Here is an 18,952-nt window from a genome sequence, read left to right on the forward strand (position 1 = left end):
AGCAGTAATTATTATTAGGAATAAGGCAAGCGGTCGTTACGTATCGCCGCGGCACTAGCGTAGTAAGGAGTCTTAAGCTCCTTATCCTCCCTCATTCTAGAATAAGTATATTAACTAACATTACTATAACCTACTCGAGTAGTCGTTATTGGTAAGTCACCCTATATAACTAACACTAATTAGTAGTTAAATATATAGTTAACTATAGAGCAGCTAGGTTTTTAAATAGAAGAAATAGTTTCGTATAGGGGTGCTATATACGCTTATATAGAATAGATCCCGGCAATACTATACTACCTTAAACTTATAGAAAACTAGTAATAGAAGTGTTACTAAGTACTAGGAGATACTAAGTTGCGTCTATTATGTAGAACAATTACGTTTACGAAGATTTGGTTAAGTACTTTAGGTTAAAAGTATTACTAAACCTAAGGTCTTAAGTTAACGTCTAAAACGCGTCAAAACAACTATCTTAATACCTTTAGTGTACCTTCGCGGACCGTAGGATTACGATTACTACCTAACTACACATTAAATAACCTTTATTCCCCTTAATTTTTTTTTTACTAAAACGCGTTAAACAACCATCTTAATACCTTCGGTATACCTTCGTAGACCCTATTATAGCGTTAACCTACCTAAAGAAGTATAAGGACGATATTAACCTAGAGATATAGAAAACCAATATAATTAACCTTAAAGATATTAATTAACAAGATTTAAACGGATTCTTATTATACCGTATAGCATACTATAAAGACAGTAAATATAACAACACTATGCTATAATACTATATAAGGGAGGACTTTATTAAATGGATAAAGGGAATATAAACTCCTATAAAGAAGGATATTATATAAGACTTTTATAACTTCTTACAGGAGTATAAAGTATTTATACCTATAAATGGGGGTACTATTAGAAACAATATTTAGGAGTAGGTTATTAACGTAAAAGAAGAGCACGAATGGACTCTATAAGAGATTAAGCACTAACTACGCACTATAAGGAAGCTTAACTTACGATAGAATCCAAGCAATACACCTCTAAAGATAAATCTACCTCTGCCTTTAACTCCTCTGTATCTAATTTAACCTATAACTTTAACGTTAAATACTATACCCTAATAAGAGCAGGCACAGGATCCTATTACTTCGCAATTTAATAACCTTTAGACTCCACTAACTAGACCTACATCCCTACTGCAGCCTATAATGTAACTCCTACCTCCTCTATCTTAATCTTAAATTAGAGGTATTTTAAAATTGCTTATAGAGCTTACGAAACTCTATTTGGATTAGGAGAAGAAGTTTAGTAAGGAATTATATAATGTTCTTAATTCGAAATTGCGTATCTTCTATAACTATTACTAAAAGGTAGGAATAGAGTCTAATTAATACTATAACGCCTATTCTGTTATACTTAGGGGCTAAGCTAGTACCTTCTATTATAATCATTTAGTAGGAAAAGGATATAACTTTAACCGCATAATATATAAGTTAAGATACTACTTTAAAACAGAAGAGAATAAGTAGTAGTATATATTAGAATGGAGAGAGACTACCTTTTTAAGGATTATTGCTACAAACCTAGGTATCTCTTAGCTTAATTATCTTTAAAAGCTCTTTAATTAACTTTAGATAATTTAGCGTAGTCTATCTAAATTATATTAAGAGGATTTCAGCCTATATAATTAAGTTATTAGTGTATACTAAGGTGTTAAAGAATATAACCTTACTCTCTTTAATCCTGCAAATACTTATAAAGGAGTGTATACTTAATTAAGATCTTCTATTAGCACCGCTCTACGCTTTTAAGAAGTATAGTAATTTAACACCTAACTTTAGTCTACTTTTATTAACTTAGATAACCCAACTAACTAATATAACTATAACTAGACTAATTAAACATATAGTGGCCGTAGTAGGGACTATAGTAGAGGGTATAATTAACGTCAACCACGAGGCAATCGTGGAGGTCCTCTTAGAGGTTTATTTTAAAGTAATTGTTAAAAAAAGTGCTACGTTTATAAAAAGCCAAATTACTAGTTAACTAGGCACTCTCTTAATAAGCGAAAGGAGGTATATAATAAGTTTCGCTAAAGTATAAGAAACGTTAAAAATTATAAGGTTACTATAGCCTACTTCTAAAGCTTCCTAGTTTAATACGAAGGCATAAAAGATCTTAAGGGTAAGGTTAATAAAACCGAACAGCTCCTTATAGATATAGAAATTAAGGACCACTCTCCTAACCAATACTTCACTAAGTATAGTAAGGTAGATGGCATATAAACCATTACTATCCTTAATAACTAATCTACGCTCCATTTTATTACAAAGTTAGATATTTTTAATAAGCTAAAGGAGAGTTCCGCGTTCTCCTTTAATAATAGATACTCGGCAAATATCTTTTATAGTATTATACCAGATACCAGAGCCGCAGGAGTATCTATAGTAGGAGAACCTTAAGTTTAAGCTCTTTAGCAGCTTAATAACTCTATTTAGATTAACTATTTAACGGTAAGCTAATATATAATTTATTTTAGTAAGGGTACTATAATCTCTCTTAGCATAATTAGGGTCCAAACCCCCTTAAGGTATATCACTTTCTACGTTATTCCTACAAATACCCTATTTCTATTTTACATTAGAAATATAAATAAATTAGGCATTAAGCTTAATAAACTTAAGAATATACTCGTTTAGGGAGATAATTAGGTACCTGTTATGCGTAAATAGAGTTGCCCCTAGTTACTCCTTTATTAACTAGAAAAGAGTGTTGCTTAAAGCCACTTAACTAAGTTAGAGTTACGCCAGCTATACTATTATTTTAGCCACCTATCCGTTTATTAATTACTTAGGGTTCTTTAGTAAGTAGGCTATAAAGTTAAAATTAAGGCAATTAAGTATCTTATAAAGTACTACTATTACTACTAAATAAACTAGAAGTCTCCTAGCCGATTTAAGTTTACCTTTAAAGATAACTATAACTTTAACTTCTATATTATCGTTAACGTTATATATCTTAGCGGCCAGCCAGTACTCTAAGTTATTAACTTCTTAACCTCCTTCTAAGCCGTATGTTTCTTAAAGGATATACTAGCTAGTGTCACAGCGACTCAGTCAATCGAGGCACGAGCGCCGTAATGAACGTATGCAAGCCTATACAATTGGAATGTCTATGGACCCGGATATCAAGATAAGGAGTAGAAGGTGGAAAAGGACACGTCTATATACATATGCCAAGGCTCAAGCGAGCCCCCTAACTAGATCCGTTACGGAGCCGTAACAGCTAGGAACGTATAGGATATCCTTTAATTATACTAAATTAATATCTACCTAGGACCTCCTAATTAAATCGTCTATAATATAAGAAAGAACTTCTTATCTATAGAGTTTTAATAATAGATAAAGGCAATAGCAATTAAGGTTAAGGAAGTCCCTATTAAGGCATATAATAGTATTAAAAAAGTAAAATAATATTACGCGCCATTACGTCGCGTATATAAGATTATTTCGTTAAAAACTAAAGGGCACTAGCAAAGAGCTTATCTTATAAATAGCTATTAAGGCTATTAACGATTCCGCTAGCCCGGATAGGCTTATACCTATATTGCTAGTCTTTAGCGCCTACCCTTAAATAACTAATAATTCTCTATTATCTCCCTCTATTATTGTTACGGAACGGGGGCAGTGGCTACAGAGCGTATATATTTAAGGAGTCTATAAAACGTTGCGCAATCGATTGTAAGGGTTAAGGGCGTACGTCAGGAAAAAATTTAGCAGCATTTTGCCAGCATTTTTAGCATTTCGCAGCATTTTGCAGCATTTAAAACAGACCATACGCATTAAGCAGCATCTAGGCAGCTATATATATATATTATATATAAAATTTTTATTTTTAGATAGATAATTGGATATAGTATATTATATAATAAATTTTTTTATAAATTACTTATAAATTACGTAAGTTATTCTACTTCTAAAAAAAGTTTAAATTTTTTTAAATTTTTTTTAAGAAGTAGAATAACTTACGTAATTTATAAGTAATTTATAAAAAATTTTATTATATAATATACTATATCCAATTATCTATCTAAAAATAAAAATTTTATATATAATATATATATATAGCTGCCTAGATGCTGCTTAATGCGTATAGTCTGTTTTAAATGCTGCAAAATGCTGCGAAATGCTAAAAATGCTGGCAAAATGCTGCTAAATTTTTTCCTAACGTAAGGAGGTAATATACCTACGCGTAGCTAATATAAGCTATACGTAAGGTATACGCAAGAGCATAGGGCTCTCCTATAGAGGCCCCTGCAGTAGGGTTCCGTAATACTACCCCTCCTCTTATAGAGGCGGAGCTCTAGTAATGCTATAGTTACTATATATATATAAAAGGGACACTTAAGGTATAGAAAAGAAGAAAAAGGGGGGTATTGCTAAAGGCTTAAAACAACGTTATATAATAAGGCTTGGCATCTAAAAATCTAACTAATTAGATAACTTTAACCGCTAGTTAAAGTTTCTAAACATCTTAACGATATTCCGGTTATGTAATCGGACTTTACCGCAATTTAACGCAATTTAACGGCAATTTGCCCTTATGTGGTAATGTATAACGGTTTAACTCTATAAGGGCTCCTATAGAGGATTAGGTATAAAATCTCTGCTTAAGCCCAGTTTCTGTGGGTTTGTATAATAAAAGTCGCTAATTAAATCCTTTGCATTTTTAAAGTCTTCCTATAGTTGCCATTCTGGCTAATTTATATTAAATTCTATATATATAGCTCTATAGTAAAGCCGTCGTCCTTTACCTTTACTAAAGTATTTGGAGTTAATAATTTGTTTAACGGTCCACTCCTTATAGTTCTCGTCTTTATTCTTATCTTAGATTAGTACTAGTAGGGGTTTAAGCTATATCTACTTTATTAAGGGGTTAGGCTAATAGAGGTGTAGTAGCTATAGGTAAAATACGGGCTATATCCTACGGGTAGCTAGGGTAGGTAGGAGTTCTAGCTCGTATACGGCTCCCCTATTAATAACTCGTTTAATTAGATAGGGGCCGAGGTTCTTATAATTAAATAACTTTATAGGCCTTTACGTAGAGATATTATATATATTTAGCTATACCTAGTCGCCAATATATATCTTTAGTAGTGGCGTTCTATAACGGTTAGCGAAGTAGGCTTATTTTACTTAAGCCTAGGCCATTTCTCCCTTATAGTAGTTAAGTAGATTTTTTATACAGTTTATATACTAGTTAGTAAGTAGNATCCTAAGGCGTTTTCTATATAGTAGTTTCTTATTAATAGGTTCTAGTGGCTCTATGCCAGATTAGGGGTAATAACCCTTATTTGCGAAGAACGGGGTAAGTCCTATAGTGGTTAAAACGTAATTATTTACTGCGAATTTACTTAGTGGGAGGTAATCTACCTAGTTATTTTAACTATAGGTAACTACCTATTATAGGTACGCTTTTATATTAGTATTAGCATTTTCCAGTTACCTAGTAGTTTTATAGTAAAAGGATATAGATATCTTAATGGAGATACTAAGGTATTAGCAGATTCGTCTTTATATATTAGAGTTAAATTATATACCTTAGTCAGACGTAATCGAGTTAGGTAACCTATATAGTTAGTAAATTTTATAAAGAAAGGCATTAGTAACGTTGATGACGGCTACACCTTTAGTTCGGACGTAGTGGCGCTCCTTTATAAATTGGTATATTATTATAAGGATGTTCTTATAGGTACGGCCGTGTCGTTTATAGGGTAGTAGGTTAATGACGAAATCTATAGCGATATCTGCCCATTATTATATAGGTACTAGTAGAGGGTATAATAGTCCTTGATACTTTATATTAAAGACCTTAAAGCGCTTATAACCGTAGTAGGCGCCTATAAAGTATTTAACTAAGTCTATTATTTTTTAGCTAAAAGTAGTATTAGCTAAAAAGCTTATAGGTTCCTCCTCTGCCTAGGTAGCCGCTTAATTAGAGGTTGTAGGCTATTTAGATTAGTTACCGTTATAGATTTTCTAAGTTAGGGATAAATAGGCGGCCTCTATAATAGAGCCTGTTCTCTTTTACTTCTAAGGTTGCTATATTAATCTGGCCTAAGCTTTAGAGGTTAGTAGGTAGCGTATAGGCGCCGACGGTCTTTGCGGTAATAAGTTAATATAGTAATAGGTTAACAGAGGTGTTATATACCATAGTAATAAGCTCGTTAATTTTAGAAGGTAACTTTAGTTCTATAGTATAAAGCTAAGGTTTAGTTAGCTTTATTATAGGTAGTATACCTAAGGCTAAATTTCGTGCTTTTAGGATTATCTATTATTAGAACTAATTATAGGGGTCTTCTTTTAATTAGGGGAGGTCTTATAAGCAGTATATTAGGCTATTAGGCTTAGTACCTTATACTCCTAGTTTATATATAATTTTAAAGTTAAAACTAGAGAGGAACTCGTTCTAGCGTACTTAGCATTAGTTTAGCTACTTTATAGTTATAAAGTACTTAAGGTTATAATAATCCGTAAGAACTTTAGTTGGCTAATTAGGTTCTACTAAGGAGAGTTCTAGTTAAAATTCCTTAAACGCTTATATAATTGCGAGAAGTTCCTTATTATAGATCTTATAGTTATACTCTTATAGTATATGTGACGGCTCGAACTATCAAACAAATGTCTCGACAGAGACTTGAATGAATGCTTGCAAGAAGAAGCGAACGAATGCTGTATTACGAAGATATTAAGCTAAGGAGTAAGAGAAGGTGGTGAGGCCACGTCTATATACACATGCCAAGTCCTAAGCGAACCCCTAACTAGGTAACGCGCCCCAGCGCCGTCACAGTATAAGCTTAGACGAGTAGAATGCGACTAGGTAGAGGAGACTATTATTACCTATCTAGGAGAGGACGCCTGCGTTAACGTGGTCTAAGGAGTCGGTTTTAAGGTAGAGTTATTGTCCTAGTGTAAAGTAAGCTAGAATAAGTGCTTTAGTAAAAGCATTTTTAAGGTCTTAGAACGCCTTTTTATATTTAGGCGTCTAGGTAAAGCGTAGATGCGTTTTTCTTCCTTTTGCAAAAAGGCCCTTTGTTTATATTATTGTTATAAGTAGTATTACTATACCTAAGAAGTTGTATATAAATTTCTAATAAAAGTTAGTAAAACTAAGGAAGGCTTATACATCCTTAATGCAATTAGGGGCTTACTATTTAGTAACTATATATACCTTTTTAGGGTCTATATAGACACCCTTAATAGTAATAATTAGTCTAAGGTATTTTACTTTTATAACTAAGAATTTGCACTTCTTTAAATTAATATAGAGTTCTATATCCCTAAGGCGCTATAAAACCTTTTAGACATGCTCAGTATACTTAAAAGGGTTATTACTATAAATAAGTATATTGTTTAGGTACGCAGAGTAGAAGTCGTTAAAGTAGTCCTATAAGGCGTTATTAATATAGCTTTAAAAAGTACCTAGGCCGTTATATATACTAAAGGGTATAACGGTATATTTAAATTGGCTAAAGCGCGATACAAATGCGGTTTTCCATTCATTACCTTCCCGTATTTAAAAATAGTTAAAGGCGGCGATAATATTAAGCTTAGTATAGATTTTGGCTTAGCTAAGCCGCTTAAGGGTCTCCCGTATAAGCGGTACTGGGTATTAGTTTTTAATTATAATAGTGTTAAGTCCTCTATAGTTAATATAGAATTAAATACCTCCTTTTAGCTTCTTAGCAAGAAGAATAGGGGTGGCTGCTAGTAATATACTGGGATAAATAAACCCTTTATTAAGGTGCTTATTAATATACTTTCTTATAACTAAAAGTTCGTCTTTTAATATTAGGTAGGGTCTCTTATAAGGTAGCGTTTTTCCTTATTTAATATTAATGGCATAGTTATTAGGTTAATATAGGGGGAGTATATTTGCGCCCTTTTGTAAGTATATGTTAATAAAGTTATAGTACCTTTTAGGGAGGAGCTTACGGAGTTCTTCGTTAGTAAGTCCTTTTTTAAGTTTTATAAACTTCTTAAAGTCTAAAGGTAAAAGTCTATAGAGTTCTATAGGGGCGTTATCTTTTAAAAGGTTAACTATATTTATCCTATTACTATAAAGGATATAATCCTATTCTTTATTAAGCTTATATAGTTATAATTAGGAAGCTATAGCAATAGTCTAGCCTTTCCTATATACTATGCGGTAGAAGGCCACGGCATTTATATAGTAGTAGTTAGTTATAAGTAGGTAATAATAGGTTTCTTAGGTTAATATCCTAGTAAGTAAATAGAGGCAGCTAGGCCCTATCCTAGGCAAGTCTCTCTATAGTATTTAGAGTTAAAGGTTGCTTTTTTCTTTTCCTAGTTAATAGCGGGGTTGTATTATTTAAGCTAGCTTATTTTAAGGATAATAGGGTAGTTGGTAAGTAGTATAATATAGGCCTAAAGCTCTTCCTAGTGCCTATTTATATATAAGTAGAGTTATACTATATAGTTAATCTTTTATATAGTATAACTACCGTTAGCAAGTTATAGGGCGTAGGCTTTAGTAAGGGGTAAGGTAGATAGGTTGTAAGTACGCATAAATTAGGTATTTATAAATTAGTTAGTAGCTCCGCAGTTAATTATAGAACGGCTTTTATATTATTTTTTGGCAGTAGTTCCTATTATAGGTAAAACTATCTATTTTTGTCTGTTTATTTATACTAAGTTATTTATTAAGTAGGCCAATATATAGATCCCTCTATTATTAGGGCGTCCTAACCTACAACTTAGGGCTAGGACTTAGCATTTCCCGCTTCTATATCCGATTCTACTACTATTACTACGTCTTTATCTTATATAGTAGTAGCGTATAATAACGTATTTAGTGTTTAGGGTATTAGATTAAGTATTAGGCGGTAGGTACTAAACCTAGCTATTAAGTAGTTTAGGTTATTATAATAACAGCCTTCTTAATGGCATCTATAGCAGCGTCCTAGTTTTTAGAGTAGCTCGCACTCTCTATCTAGGAGTTTTTATAGAAAGGTTAGTATAGAGAGGTCGATATTAGCTCTAGTAGTACCTAAGGTAGTAGGCATTAGTAGCTTATTATATATAGGTTTAGTAGGCCCAAAGGGCTTCTATAAAGAGGTCTTTAAGTAAAGGTTAGTAGTAGTAATCTAATTTAGTTGTTATTTAATCTTCTATAGGGCTGCTACCATCTTATAAACATCGTTATAGTTATAGCTAGCGGCTGCGTAACTAAGGCGATAAGTAACTTTTTTAAGGAAATCCTTTTAGTCTTTAGTATTGTCTTAGGCGAGGGCTTTAGTATATTTCTGGAATTTAATATAGAACTCATTAAATAATTTAGTAGGGCTTATCTTTAGGGCATATATTTTAGCTTAGTTAGTAGCTAGTAGGTTATAGTTATAGTATATTAGGTTAAGATTATTAAGGACTTTTTAGTAAAACTGCTACTTTTAGGGGCTACTAGTCTCCTATTAGGCGAAGAGTCTATTAAATAGTATACCCTTTATTCGTCCGATAATATAGTTAATCTTAGTATCTTCCATAGGAAAAAGGTAGGCGCTTTAAGTTAGTTTCTCGCAGATTTATATCTTCTAGTAGCTATATTCCTTATAGTCTCCCTAAAAGACTAGGGGATTAAAGTAGCGTATATTAAACCCTACGGTAGTAGTTTAGGTCCGATTATTATGGCTTTTATTATTACTGCTTTAGTAGGGGTTCCTATTAGGTAAAGCTGCTTAGCGCTAACCCTTTATTAAGCGTTAAGTAGGTAAAGTTGCTAGGGGCGTAGAGACTTAGGTGGCGTTATATATAGTAAAAAGGTATCTAGCGTTATTACAAATATGCTTATTAAGCTAAGATTATAGGTATTTAATTATGCCTTCTTTTTTAGTAACTATAGCTGTCGGTATCACCTGGGGGGGTACTGCAATTGCAATATAAGGTAACTGGTTCTTAGTTTTATTCGTGTCTTCTCTCGTCTACCAAAAGAGAAAGAAAGGGGTAGTAAGGGTCGGGCTATCTATCGGGCCGTAGGTAGTTAGGTGACCTACGCTACGCATACAGCCCCTGCCGCATACGCTCTGCGTATAACGTTATTTATAACCTCTACTTATACAGACAATAGCAATTAGTATAATCTTATTCTTTTTTAACTATTAAACGTTACGCTTAGATATATAAAGGTTATCTTTAGTTTCTTAACGTATATTATCGGCGAGCGCCTTATAAGCTTATAGGTCTTAAATAATATCGCAATCTTAGGTAATATATATCTTAGCTTATATAAGCTTTAGGTAGTAGTTCTATAAAAGGTAGTAGTATTTATTAGGGTCTTATGCTACCATTTTTACAAACGTCTTAGCGTCTTATATTTTAATTTTAATAGGTAGTAGTCCTTTTATTTGCTTATCCGTAGTTATATAGTTAATAAAAAATATAATATTATTAGTGTCTATCTCCTTAGGTTAAGGCTAGGGCTAATAAATTAAATTTTCCTAGGATTAATTAGCGTTATAGGTTAAGTATAGGTATTGGATTATTCTTTAGGTTTAATATAATAGCTAGTAAGGAATATTGCCTTACTATTATAGGTTCCTTAAAAGTATAAAGTAAGGTAATTTATAGATACGCTGCTTTTAGCAGCGCCTGCAGTATTATAGAGATATAGAATTAGTTATAGGCTAAGCGTTAGTAATAAAAAGGCGCAACGTAATATTATGGAACGGGGGTAGTGGCTATATAGCGTATGTATTCGAGGAGTCTATAAGACGTTACGCGATCGATCGTAAGGATTAAGGGCGTAAGGAGGTGATATACCTACGCGTAGCTAATATAAGCTGTACGTAAGGTATACGCGAAAGCACGGGGCTCTCCTATGGAGGCCCCTGCGGTAGGGTTCCGTAACAATTATATAATAAGCTAAGGCTATTTATAAGGTAATAAAGGAGGTCTAATACCTCTACGCTATACGCTAGGTTAATAATATATTAGGAATAAGAAATAGCCTAAACACCTTAACTATGCTTAATCTACTACTTTAGTCTAAGGTACGCGTATAGCGTAAAAAGGGAGGGTAGTTAGGCCCATATTAACTTATTGCAATTAATAGTTAAATTTATACTATTTAGACCCACATAGAGAAGGAAGGGAGACGCATAAGAGGCTAGCAAGGATAATAGCAAGAGAGAAAAAGGAGCTAAAGTAGAGTATAAAAGAACGCCGGGAAACCATCTACCGCAATGCAATACTGGCTGAACTAACGCTGGAGAGGTGTATGGGAGTTGGAGGTATAGAGGCTAACTAAGGCAAGAGAAACCTAAGCCGTAGCATGGTTAACGCTATAGGGGGTAAATACTCTAGGGCTCTAAGAAGGCCTAATAAAGGCAGAAAATATAATAGCAACACTTTTAAGAACAGAAATAATAGGACTAAAAGACTAGCTCTACTGAGTAGGTATCCTAGTAGGTAGCCCAAGATATAAATATAGCTAGCTAAGACAGACACCAAAACACATAATACTATTATGCCCCTTACGCACTAACTAAAAAGTAATGCTCTTAGTAGCTAGCACAAAGAACTATAAGACACTACTCTCGACATAAAAAGGCCTTAAGGCGGTTACCCAGTAGCTTATTGGCTAAAATGTACTAAACCAGTTCTGGGTTATAAAGGAAATAATAATAGAGGGCGGGAGGGCGAGTAACGGGCGCCCCCTAATAACTTTATAGTAGTAGAGTAAAGTATACAATACTAGCGCGTCCGTAGGCTTATTACGGCAGCAGTGGTTCCCAAAGAGGTTAAAAAGTAAGGTAGTAGGAGCACCATAAGTGACTCGCAGGCGCCTTATAGGCGCCTTATAGGCGAGTCCTAAAAGGCAAGGAGATAGATCACAGGGTTTTCTCAAATTAAGTCTTTCTTAAGTTAAGTTTTCTCCCTATATGTAAATAAGGAGTAGTCTGCATAGGCCTAATAGGGATCCAAATCGGACGTTAAGCAATAAATTATTATTATTATTATTATTATTATTATACTATTTAGATGCCTTATAAACCTACTTAATTTTATTTAACTGTTATTAAGCCTTACTATAAAGATAATAGTTCTAAGCCTTTATAGAATGCCCTAAAAGATACCCTAAAGGAGAACTATAATTAATATGCTTTAGAAAACAACTACAATTCTAATATAATTATAGTAGATATACCGCAACCACGACGCGGTAAAGGTCGCCTAAAGGGATTACGAAATTGCTAATACCTTATTAATTTTAAAGAGCAATTTATTGCCGCTATTAAGAATAGAGTTAAGTTATTAATAGCCTTTANAACAGCTAAGGAGAAGGCTAACTTTAAGCTCGCAAAACAGCTCTAAAAGGAAGGTTATATTATAACCCCTAGAGCTCCTTTCTAAGCATCTAATAAGCAGGAAATTAATAGTCTTATTATAAGAGGAGTTTTTAAATTCGAGAAGTATAATCTTACTAAGTTTAATAAAGTTCGTATCTTTAAGTTAAGAATAGTTAACGAGATTAAAGGCAAAGCTACTAACGCCCTATTTAAGAAATTAAGGCTTATTATCTAAGGTTATAACAATAATAGTAAGGAGGTAATTCTTATGTAATCTCCTATAATTTAACAATCTAGTTAGCGAGTTATTATTATATTAGCTCCCTCCTTAATAAAGAATAGAATAGCGGTTTATTTATAAGATATTACCTAGGCCTATACCTAATTAGAGACGCACCTTTAACGCTTAATATTAGCATACCTTCTAGAGCAAATTCGCTACTAATATCCTAAAGATACGATTATAGTTGTGCTTAAGCCATTATATAGAATTGCAGAGGTAGGAACTTATTAGTAGGCTATCTATAGCAAGCACTATAAAGAGAAACTTTTAATAACTACTTCTATATTTAATTTATGCTTCCTTATTATAACTATAGGAACCCTATTTAGAATTATCGGCATATAAACTAATAATATAATTATCTTAGAAGACAACTAATTTTTAGCTCTTAAAGAAGACAAGCTAGTAAAGGTAAATCTTATAGTAAAGCTAAAGGAAAAGCTTAATTTAATAACACTATTACTCTTTAATAGATGCATCCTCTCCCTAAATAAGGATTCTATTACTTTATACTAAAAGGGTTAAGGTAAGAAGATTAACGTTATTAACGTTAATTCTTTAAAGTAAGGATATGTAGAGTAACGCGCTCGCGGAGCTTATATTACTTCTATCTATTAACCTAAGGCTTTATTTAATATCTTTATTGCCGCTTAATACTAGGAACTAACTAAGGATAATATTCTTACCCTAAATAAGCGTTTTTCTTAGTAAATAAACCATTTTAATTGGGGACTACTCTACGTGCTTATTAACCTTCCTACCACTAAGCTCTTTATATTTATTAATAGATCATTTATAAATAATAAAGATTTTAGCTCCTAGTTAGGATATAAGATTATTATTACAAATAAATCTACTAGAGAGAATAACTTTACAATCTACGGTAATCTTATTTATTAGAGCTTAACTAAGAGTAAGTGGGTTACTTAAAGTGTTCTAGCGTTAGAAATATATAGAATAGTTAGTAGAGTTAATATAGTAATCGCAATTAGAACTACCCTAAAAATAATTATAAATTAACTCAAACTTCCCGTTATCCCTATAATTGTATATATTGACTTATACTCCCTCTATAGCCCGCGAAGCCCTACTATACGCGTCCACGTCGCCGCGGGTGGAAACATTATCAGGAAATCGTTCCTTTTGATGGCTAAGTGCAGAGGCGATGGTAGAGAGCCGCCGCAGCGTACGCAGCGCGCTGTTGTCGTGGTTCTGTGGTGTTGAGCTCGCGACGCGTACTATTGTATAAAGCATCGCCCTCAACAACACCAGGAGCCTTACTGCCTCCGCTGAGGCTCCTGCTCTACCACCTAGGGAGGCCTATTAAGGGAAACTGGGATACGAAAACTACCCGATATACGACTACCTGGCTCGTAGCTAGGCCCAAAACTGGCCTTATCCAGCCAGCCGATGTAGAAGCGCCCTAGTCGTATAATAGGACACCCTTGGGCTTGCACCAGCTCTGAGATCGCAAGACAAGGGCGTAGGGAAACCCTTTTTTATAAGAACTTGTTAAGGTTAACGCGTCGCAGATACCTTGTACGAAACTTATTAAGGCCCCTAAGGCTACCACGAAGAACTTGTTAAGGCCCTACCTAGAGAACTCGTTAAGGCCCCTCTACGAGAGCCTATCTGGTACATCCAGGAGATTTAGAAGAGGGTCTTAATAGGCGTGGTACGCGCGACCTGGACGAGATAGTGACGCGATAGCGATGTGATAGCGACGCGATGGCGACCAGATGGCTTAACAAGGTGGAAACACGGGTAAAGCTCTAGGTAGCGGAAACACAGGCCAGCTTCGACGGCCCCATAGCGTTCGACCTACGGTTAACCTATAGGTAACTTACAGAAGGGTCTTAATAGGCGTAGTATACGTAACCTAACGTATGCATATAAGGCGACTTATAGGAGGGTCTTAATAGGCGTGGTGTACGTAATCTAGTATATATATATATAGGGGAGGTCTTAAAGGAAACATAGGCCAGTTAGATAAGGTTTTAATAGTTAAAGATATATACCAGCTTATAAGAAGGGGGGATATAAGCTTAGTTAGTAGAAGAGGGGGGAGTAGATTGCCTGGCACGGGACCTACTTTACGGCCCCCTCTTATAAGACACAGTTAGCCTATTATAAGGAAACTCTTATAGGCAACGTAAAACGGGAATTAAAACCTCCTGTAGGGCATAATACGTAGTAACCACTGCTAGCTTTAGGGACCTTACCCCTTAGTTAGGCTCTAACCCCTAGTACACCTAGTAGGCAGGTAGGATTACGTCCTAGCTAAAGAGACTACTATATAGCTTAAGAGAACGGATACGTATGTTAATATACTAATAGATAGGACTACTCGCTAGGGTAGTACGCTAGTAAGGTACGCTTAAGGAGTAAATAAAAGTTACTTAGACAGGAGAGGCTTTAGCTAGGCCTTAACTATAAAAGGTATACCTAAGGCTTTCTACATTATAGGATGCAGCCACGACGCCCTTATAGGACTACGCCAGTAGGTACGTAAAACGGGAGTTATAACCCCTATAAATGGCAGCTTATACCCGTGCTAGCGGAAATAATAAAAAAAGGTATAAAACTAGAGGCTATAGAAGGCTCCTAAGCCGTAAAAAAGTATATTAACTCTAGGAGGAGACTCTTATATAGACCGCTGGGGGGCGGACTAGTACTTAGGCTAATAAAACCTATTATAAGATATCCAAAAGAACTGGTGAGAATCCCTATATTATTAGTAGTGGCAGCTAACTGTTTATAGAAAGCCCCTTTAGGCCCTTATACCTAGAGGTCTAAGACTATTACTAAAAAACTAGGGTAGAGGCCTAGATAAGCAGGTACGCTAAACTCTACTATATAACTACCTGCTCGTAGCTAGGGTCGAAACTAGCCTTATTAAGCTAGCGGATGCGGACGCGTCCTAGGCGTACAATAGGATACCCTTAGGCTTGCACTAGCTCTAAGATCGTAAAGAAACGCGGCGAAGGCGTAGGGAACCTCTTTTTTAGAAGAACTTGTTAAGGTTAACGCGTTATAGATACCTCGTATAAAACTTATTAAGGCCCTAAGGCCACCGCGAAGAACTTATTAAGGCCCTACCTAGAGAGCTTATTAAGGCCCCTCTACGAGGGCCTATCTAGTATCCGGTACACCTAGGTGACTTAAAAGAGGGTCTTAATAGGCGTAGTGCACGCGACCTGGACGACAGAGACGCGACAGCGATGCGACAGCGACGCGACGGCGACTAGACGGCTTAACGAGGTGGAAATACGGGCAAAGCTCTAGGCAGCGGAAACACAGGCCAGCTTCGACGGCCCTATGGCGTTCGACCTACGGTCGACCTACAGGTGACTTACAGGAGGGTCTTGATAGGCGTAGTGTACGTAACCTAACGTATATATATAGGGGAGGCTCTAAGGAAACATAGGCTAGTTGTATAAGAACTTAATAGTTAAAAATATAGGCCAGCTTATAGAAAGGGGGGATATAAGCTTAGTTAGTAGGAGAGGGGGGAGTAGGTCGCCTAGTACGGGACCTAGCGTCTCTATAGCCCCCTCTTACAAGATACGGTCGGCCTATTATAAGGAGACTCTTATAGGCAACGCGAAACGGGAGCTAGTAGTATATAGGGTGTTACGCCCCTATATTACTACTAGCCTCCTATAGAGCGTAGTATATAGTTAGCTACTCCTAGCTTTAGGGACCTTACCCCTTAACTAGGCTCTAACCCCTAGTGCACCTAGTAAGTAGGTAGGATTACGTCCTAGCTAGAGAGACTATTATATAGCTTAAGAGAACGGATACGCGTGTCGGTATATTAACAGATAGAACCGTTTATCTTTAGGGCAATATGCTAATAAGATATACTTATAGAGCAAACAGAAGTTACTTAGGCGGGAGAGGCTTTAGCTAGACCTCGACCGTAGAAGGTATACCTAACTATATTACAGGATGTAGCCACGACGCCCTTATAGGACTACACCAGTAGGCGCATAAGACGGGAGTTACGACCCCTGCAAATGGTAGCTTATGCCCGCGCCGGCGGAAATAATAAAGAGAGGCGTAAAACTAGAGGCTATAGAAGGCTCCTAAGCCGTGCGAAAGCGTACCAACTTTAGGAGAAAACTCTTATATAGACTGCTGGGGGGCGGACTAGTACTTGAGCTAACCCTATTATAAGATATCTGTAAGAACTAGTGAGAATCCCCATACAATTGGTGGTGGCAGCTAATTGCTTATAGATTGGGACTAAAGTACTAGAAAACTGGGGTAGAGGTCTAGATAAGCAGGTATATTAAACTCTACTATATTACTAGCTAATATATAATTACCTCCCCCCTTCGCTCCTCCGTCGTCGTCGCTAGGGCCCCCCTAGCTATATAGCCCCTACGGACACGTCATTAGACGCCAAATACCAGACATATCACAACCTCTACTACAACCAGTCTACAGCCATTACGCTGCAGACGACCTCCGCAACCTGTCTACAGCCATTAAGCTACAAACGACCTCCACCGCAACCTGTCTACAGCCATCAGGCTGCAGACGACCTCTACCGCAACCTGTCTATAGCCATCAGGCTGCAGACGACCTCCACCGCAACCTGTCTACAGCCATCAGGCTGCAGACAACCTCCACCACAACCTATCTACAGCCATCAAGCTGCAGACGACCTCCACTATAACCTGTCTACAGCTATTAGGCGGCAGACAACCTCCGCAACCTGTCTATAGCCACTAAGCTGCAGACAACCTCCGCAACCTATCTACAGCCACTAAGCTGCAGACGACCTCCGCAACCTGCCTACAGCCATCAGGCTGTAGACGACCTCTACCGCAACCTGTCTACGGCCATTAGGCTGCAGACGACCTCTACCACAATCTGTCTACAGCCATTAGGCTGCAGACGACCTCTACTACAACCTGTCTACAGCCGTCAAGCTGTAGATAACCTCCACTATAACCTGTCTACAGCTATTAAGCTGCAGACAACCTCTACCATAACCGCAACCACTACTACCACTACTACCGCTATAATATACCATACAACACCGCACTATAGGCGTACCGCAGATGCGCAGATAGGGTAGCTACAGTAGGGGGGAGAGGGGAGGGGGGCTGGCCCGTGTTACTTTAGCACGTAAAATATAAGGTGTATAGGCGAATCGGTGTTTATACCCTATACAAGACAACCTCGTGAAAATTTTCCTATGGGAGTGGGTTTATGTAACGAGGTTCGCCCTTATAAAATACTATTAATAGCCTACTTTTAGGGAGAGTAGCTATTAATTACTAATTCCCTACCTATTTCTTTAGCAAGAAGGGGAAAATAGGTATAGAATAAAAAGTCGCTTAGGGGTAATTGGTAGCTACTTTTAAGCTAGTAAGCTATATTCTTTCTCTTATTCTTATATGCAAAACTATAGAAAAAAAATCTATCTTTTAGAGCGCTTTTTCTACTCTTAGAACGGCAGAATACGGCAGAAATAGATAAAAGAGCTAGGATTTCTTTAGTGCGATTTTAGTATAAACTGGATAGTAGTAAGCAAAATACTAGGACAAGACACTAATAGGCTAGGAGCTCCCCCTAGTATTTAAAACGGGCTAGAGTGTCCACTTAGCTGCTAGTATATATTAAGCTGCCTAGAAAGGATTTATGTATATAGAACTATAGCGCTATAGCCTAGAGGCTGCATGCGCAGTATTATACGTAGTATAATATAATGGATATAAAAAAATAAATAAATAAAAACTCCCTCTATAAGTATTTAGTTAAGCTTAGTACTACAAAAGAAAAGCGCCTTATAATCGATATTATGGTACTTTAGCAATCCTATAAACGGCAAGAACTCTTTAAAATTTAATAGATTAATAGCTAAAACAACCTAGTAGATATAATAATAAAGGCAAACCTAAATAAGGCTTTAGAAACATTTATTAATATAAATACTCTATATATACGAGTTAAAGGTTAGGTTAAAAAGGAGTAAGAGTATAATAATTTACAGACCCTAATTCCAACTAGCTAATTAGGATTTTCTATAACCGGCATAGAAAATTGCTATTAGCTCGCTTATAATTAGCGCCTTAGCGGCCCTAATAGGATATCTACCCACAACTCCTAAGTAAGAAAGCACTATATGCTAAGAGGCAAATTTTAGGACAGCGAGACTTATATTATAATAGCAATAGTAAGTAAGGAGGATTTATATTTATTACGCTAGTTAAGCAGTATTTATATATAGATGGCAGCTATAAAAGAAGAGTTGCTAGTGTTGGGAATAAGGTAAGCGGTCATTA

General features: G+C 35.8%; 1 protein-coding gene across 1 annotated transcript; it reads left to right on the top strand.

Annotated features, from left to right (window-relative positions):
* Positions 1 to 12,434: 12,434 nt before the first annotated feature.
* K441DRAFT_552700 (uncharacterized protein) lies at positions 12,435 to 12,605 on the top strand (the record flags this gene model as incomplete). The annotated part of the gene is made up of 1 exon (XM_067643161.1): positions 12,435 to 12,605. A coding segment is annotated over one exon (171 nt), but the record flags the coding sequence as incomplete, so codon positions are not given.
* Between the last annotated feature and the right edge of the window lie 6,347 nt (positions 12,606 to 18,952).

The sequence above is a fragment of the Cenococcum geophilum genome, assembly GCF_001692895.1.
Source record: "Cenococcum geophilum 1.58 unplaced genomic scaffold K441scaffold_14, whole genome shotgun sequence".
Classification (NCBI taxonomy): domain Eukaryota; kingdom Fungi; phylum Ascomycota; class Dothideomycetes; order Gloniales; family Gloniaceae; genus Cenococcum; species Cenococcum geophilum.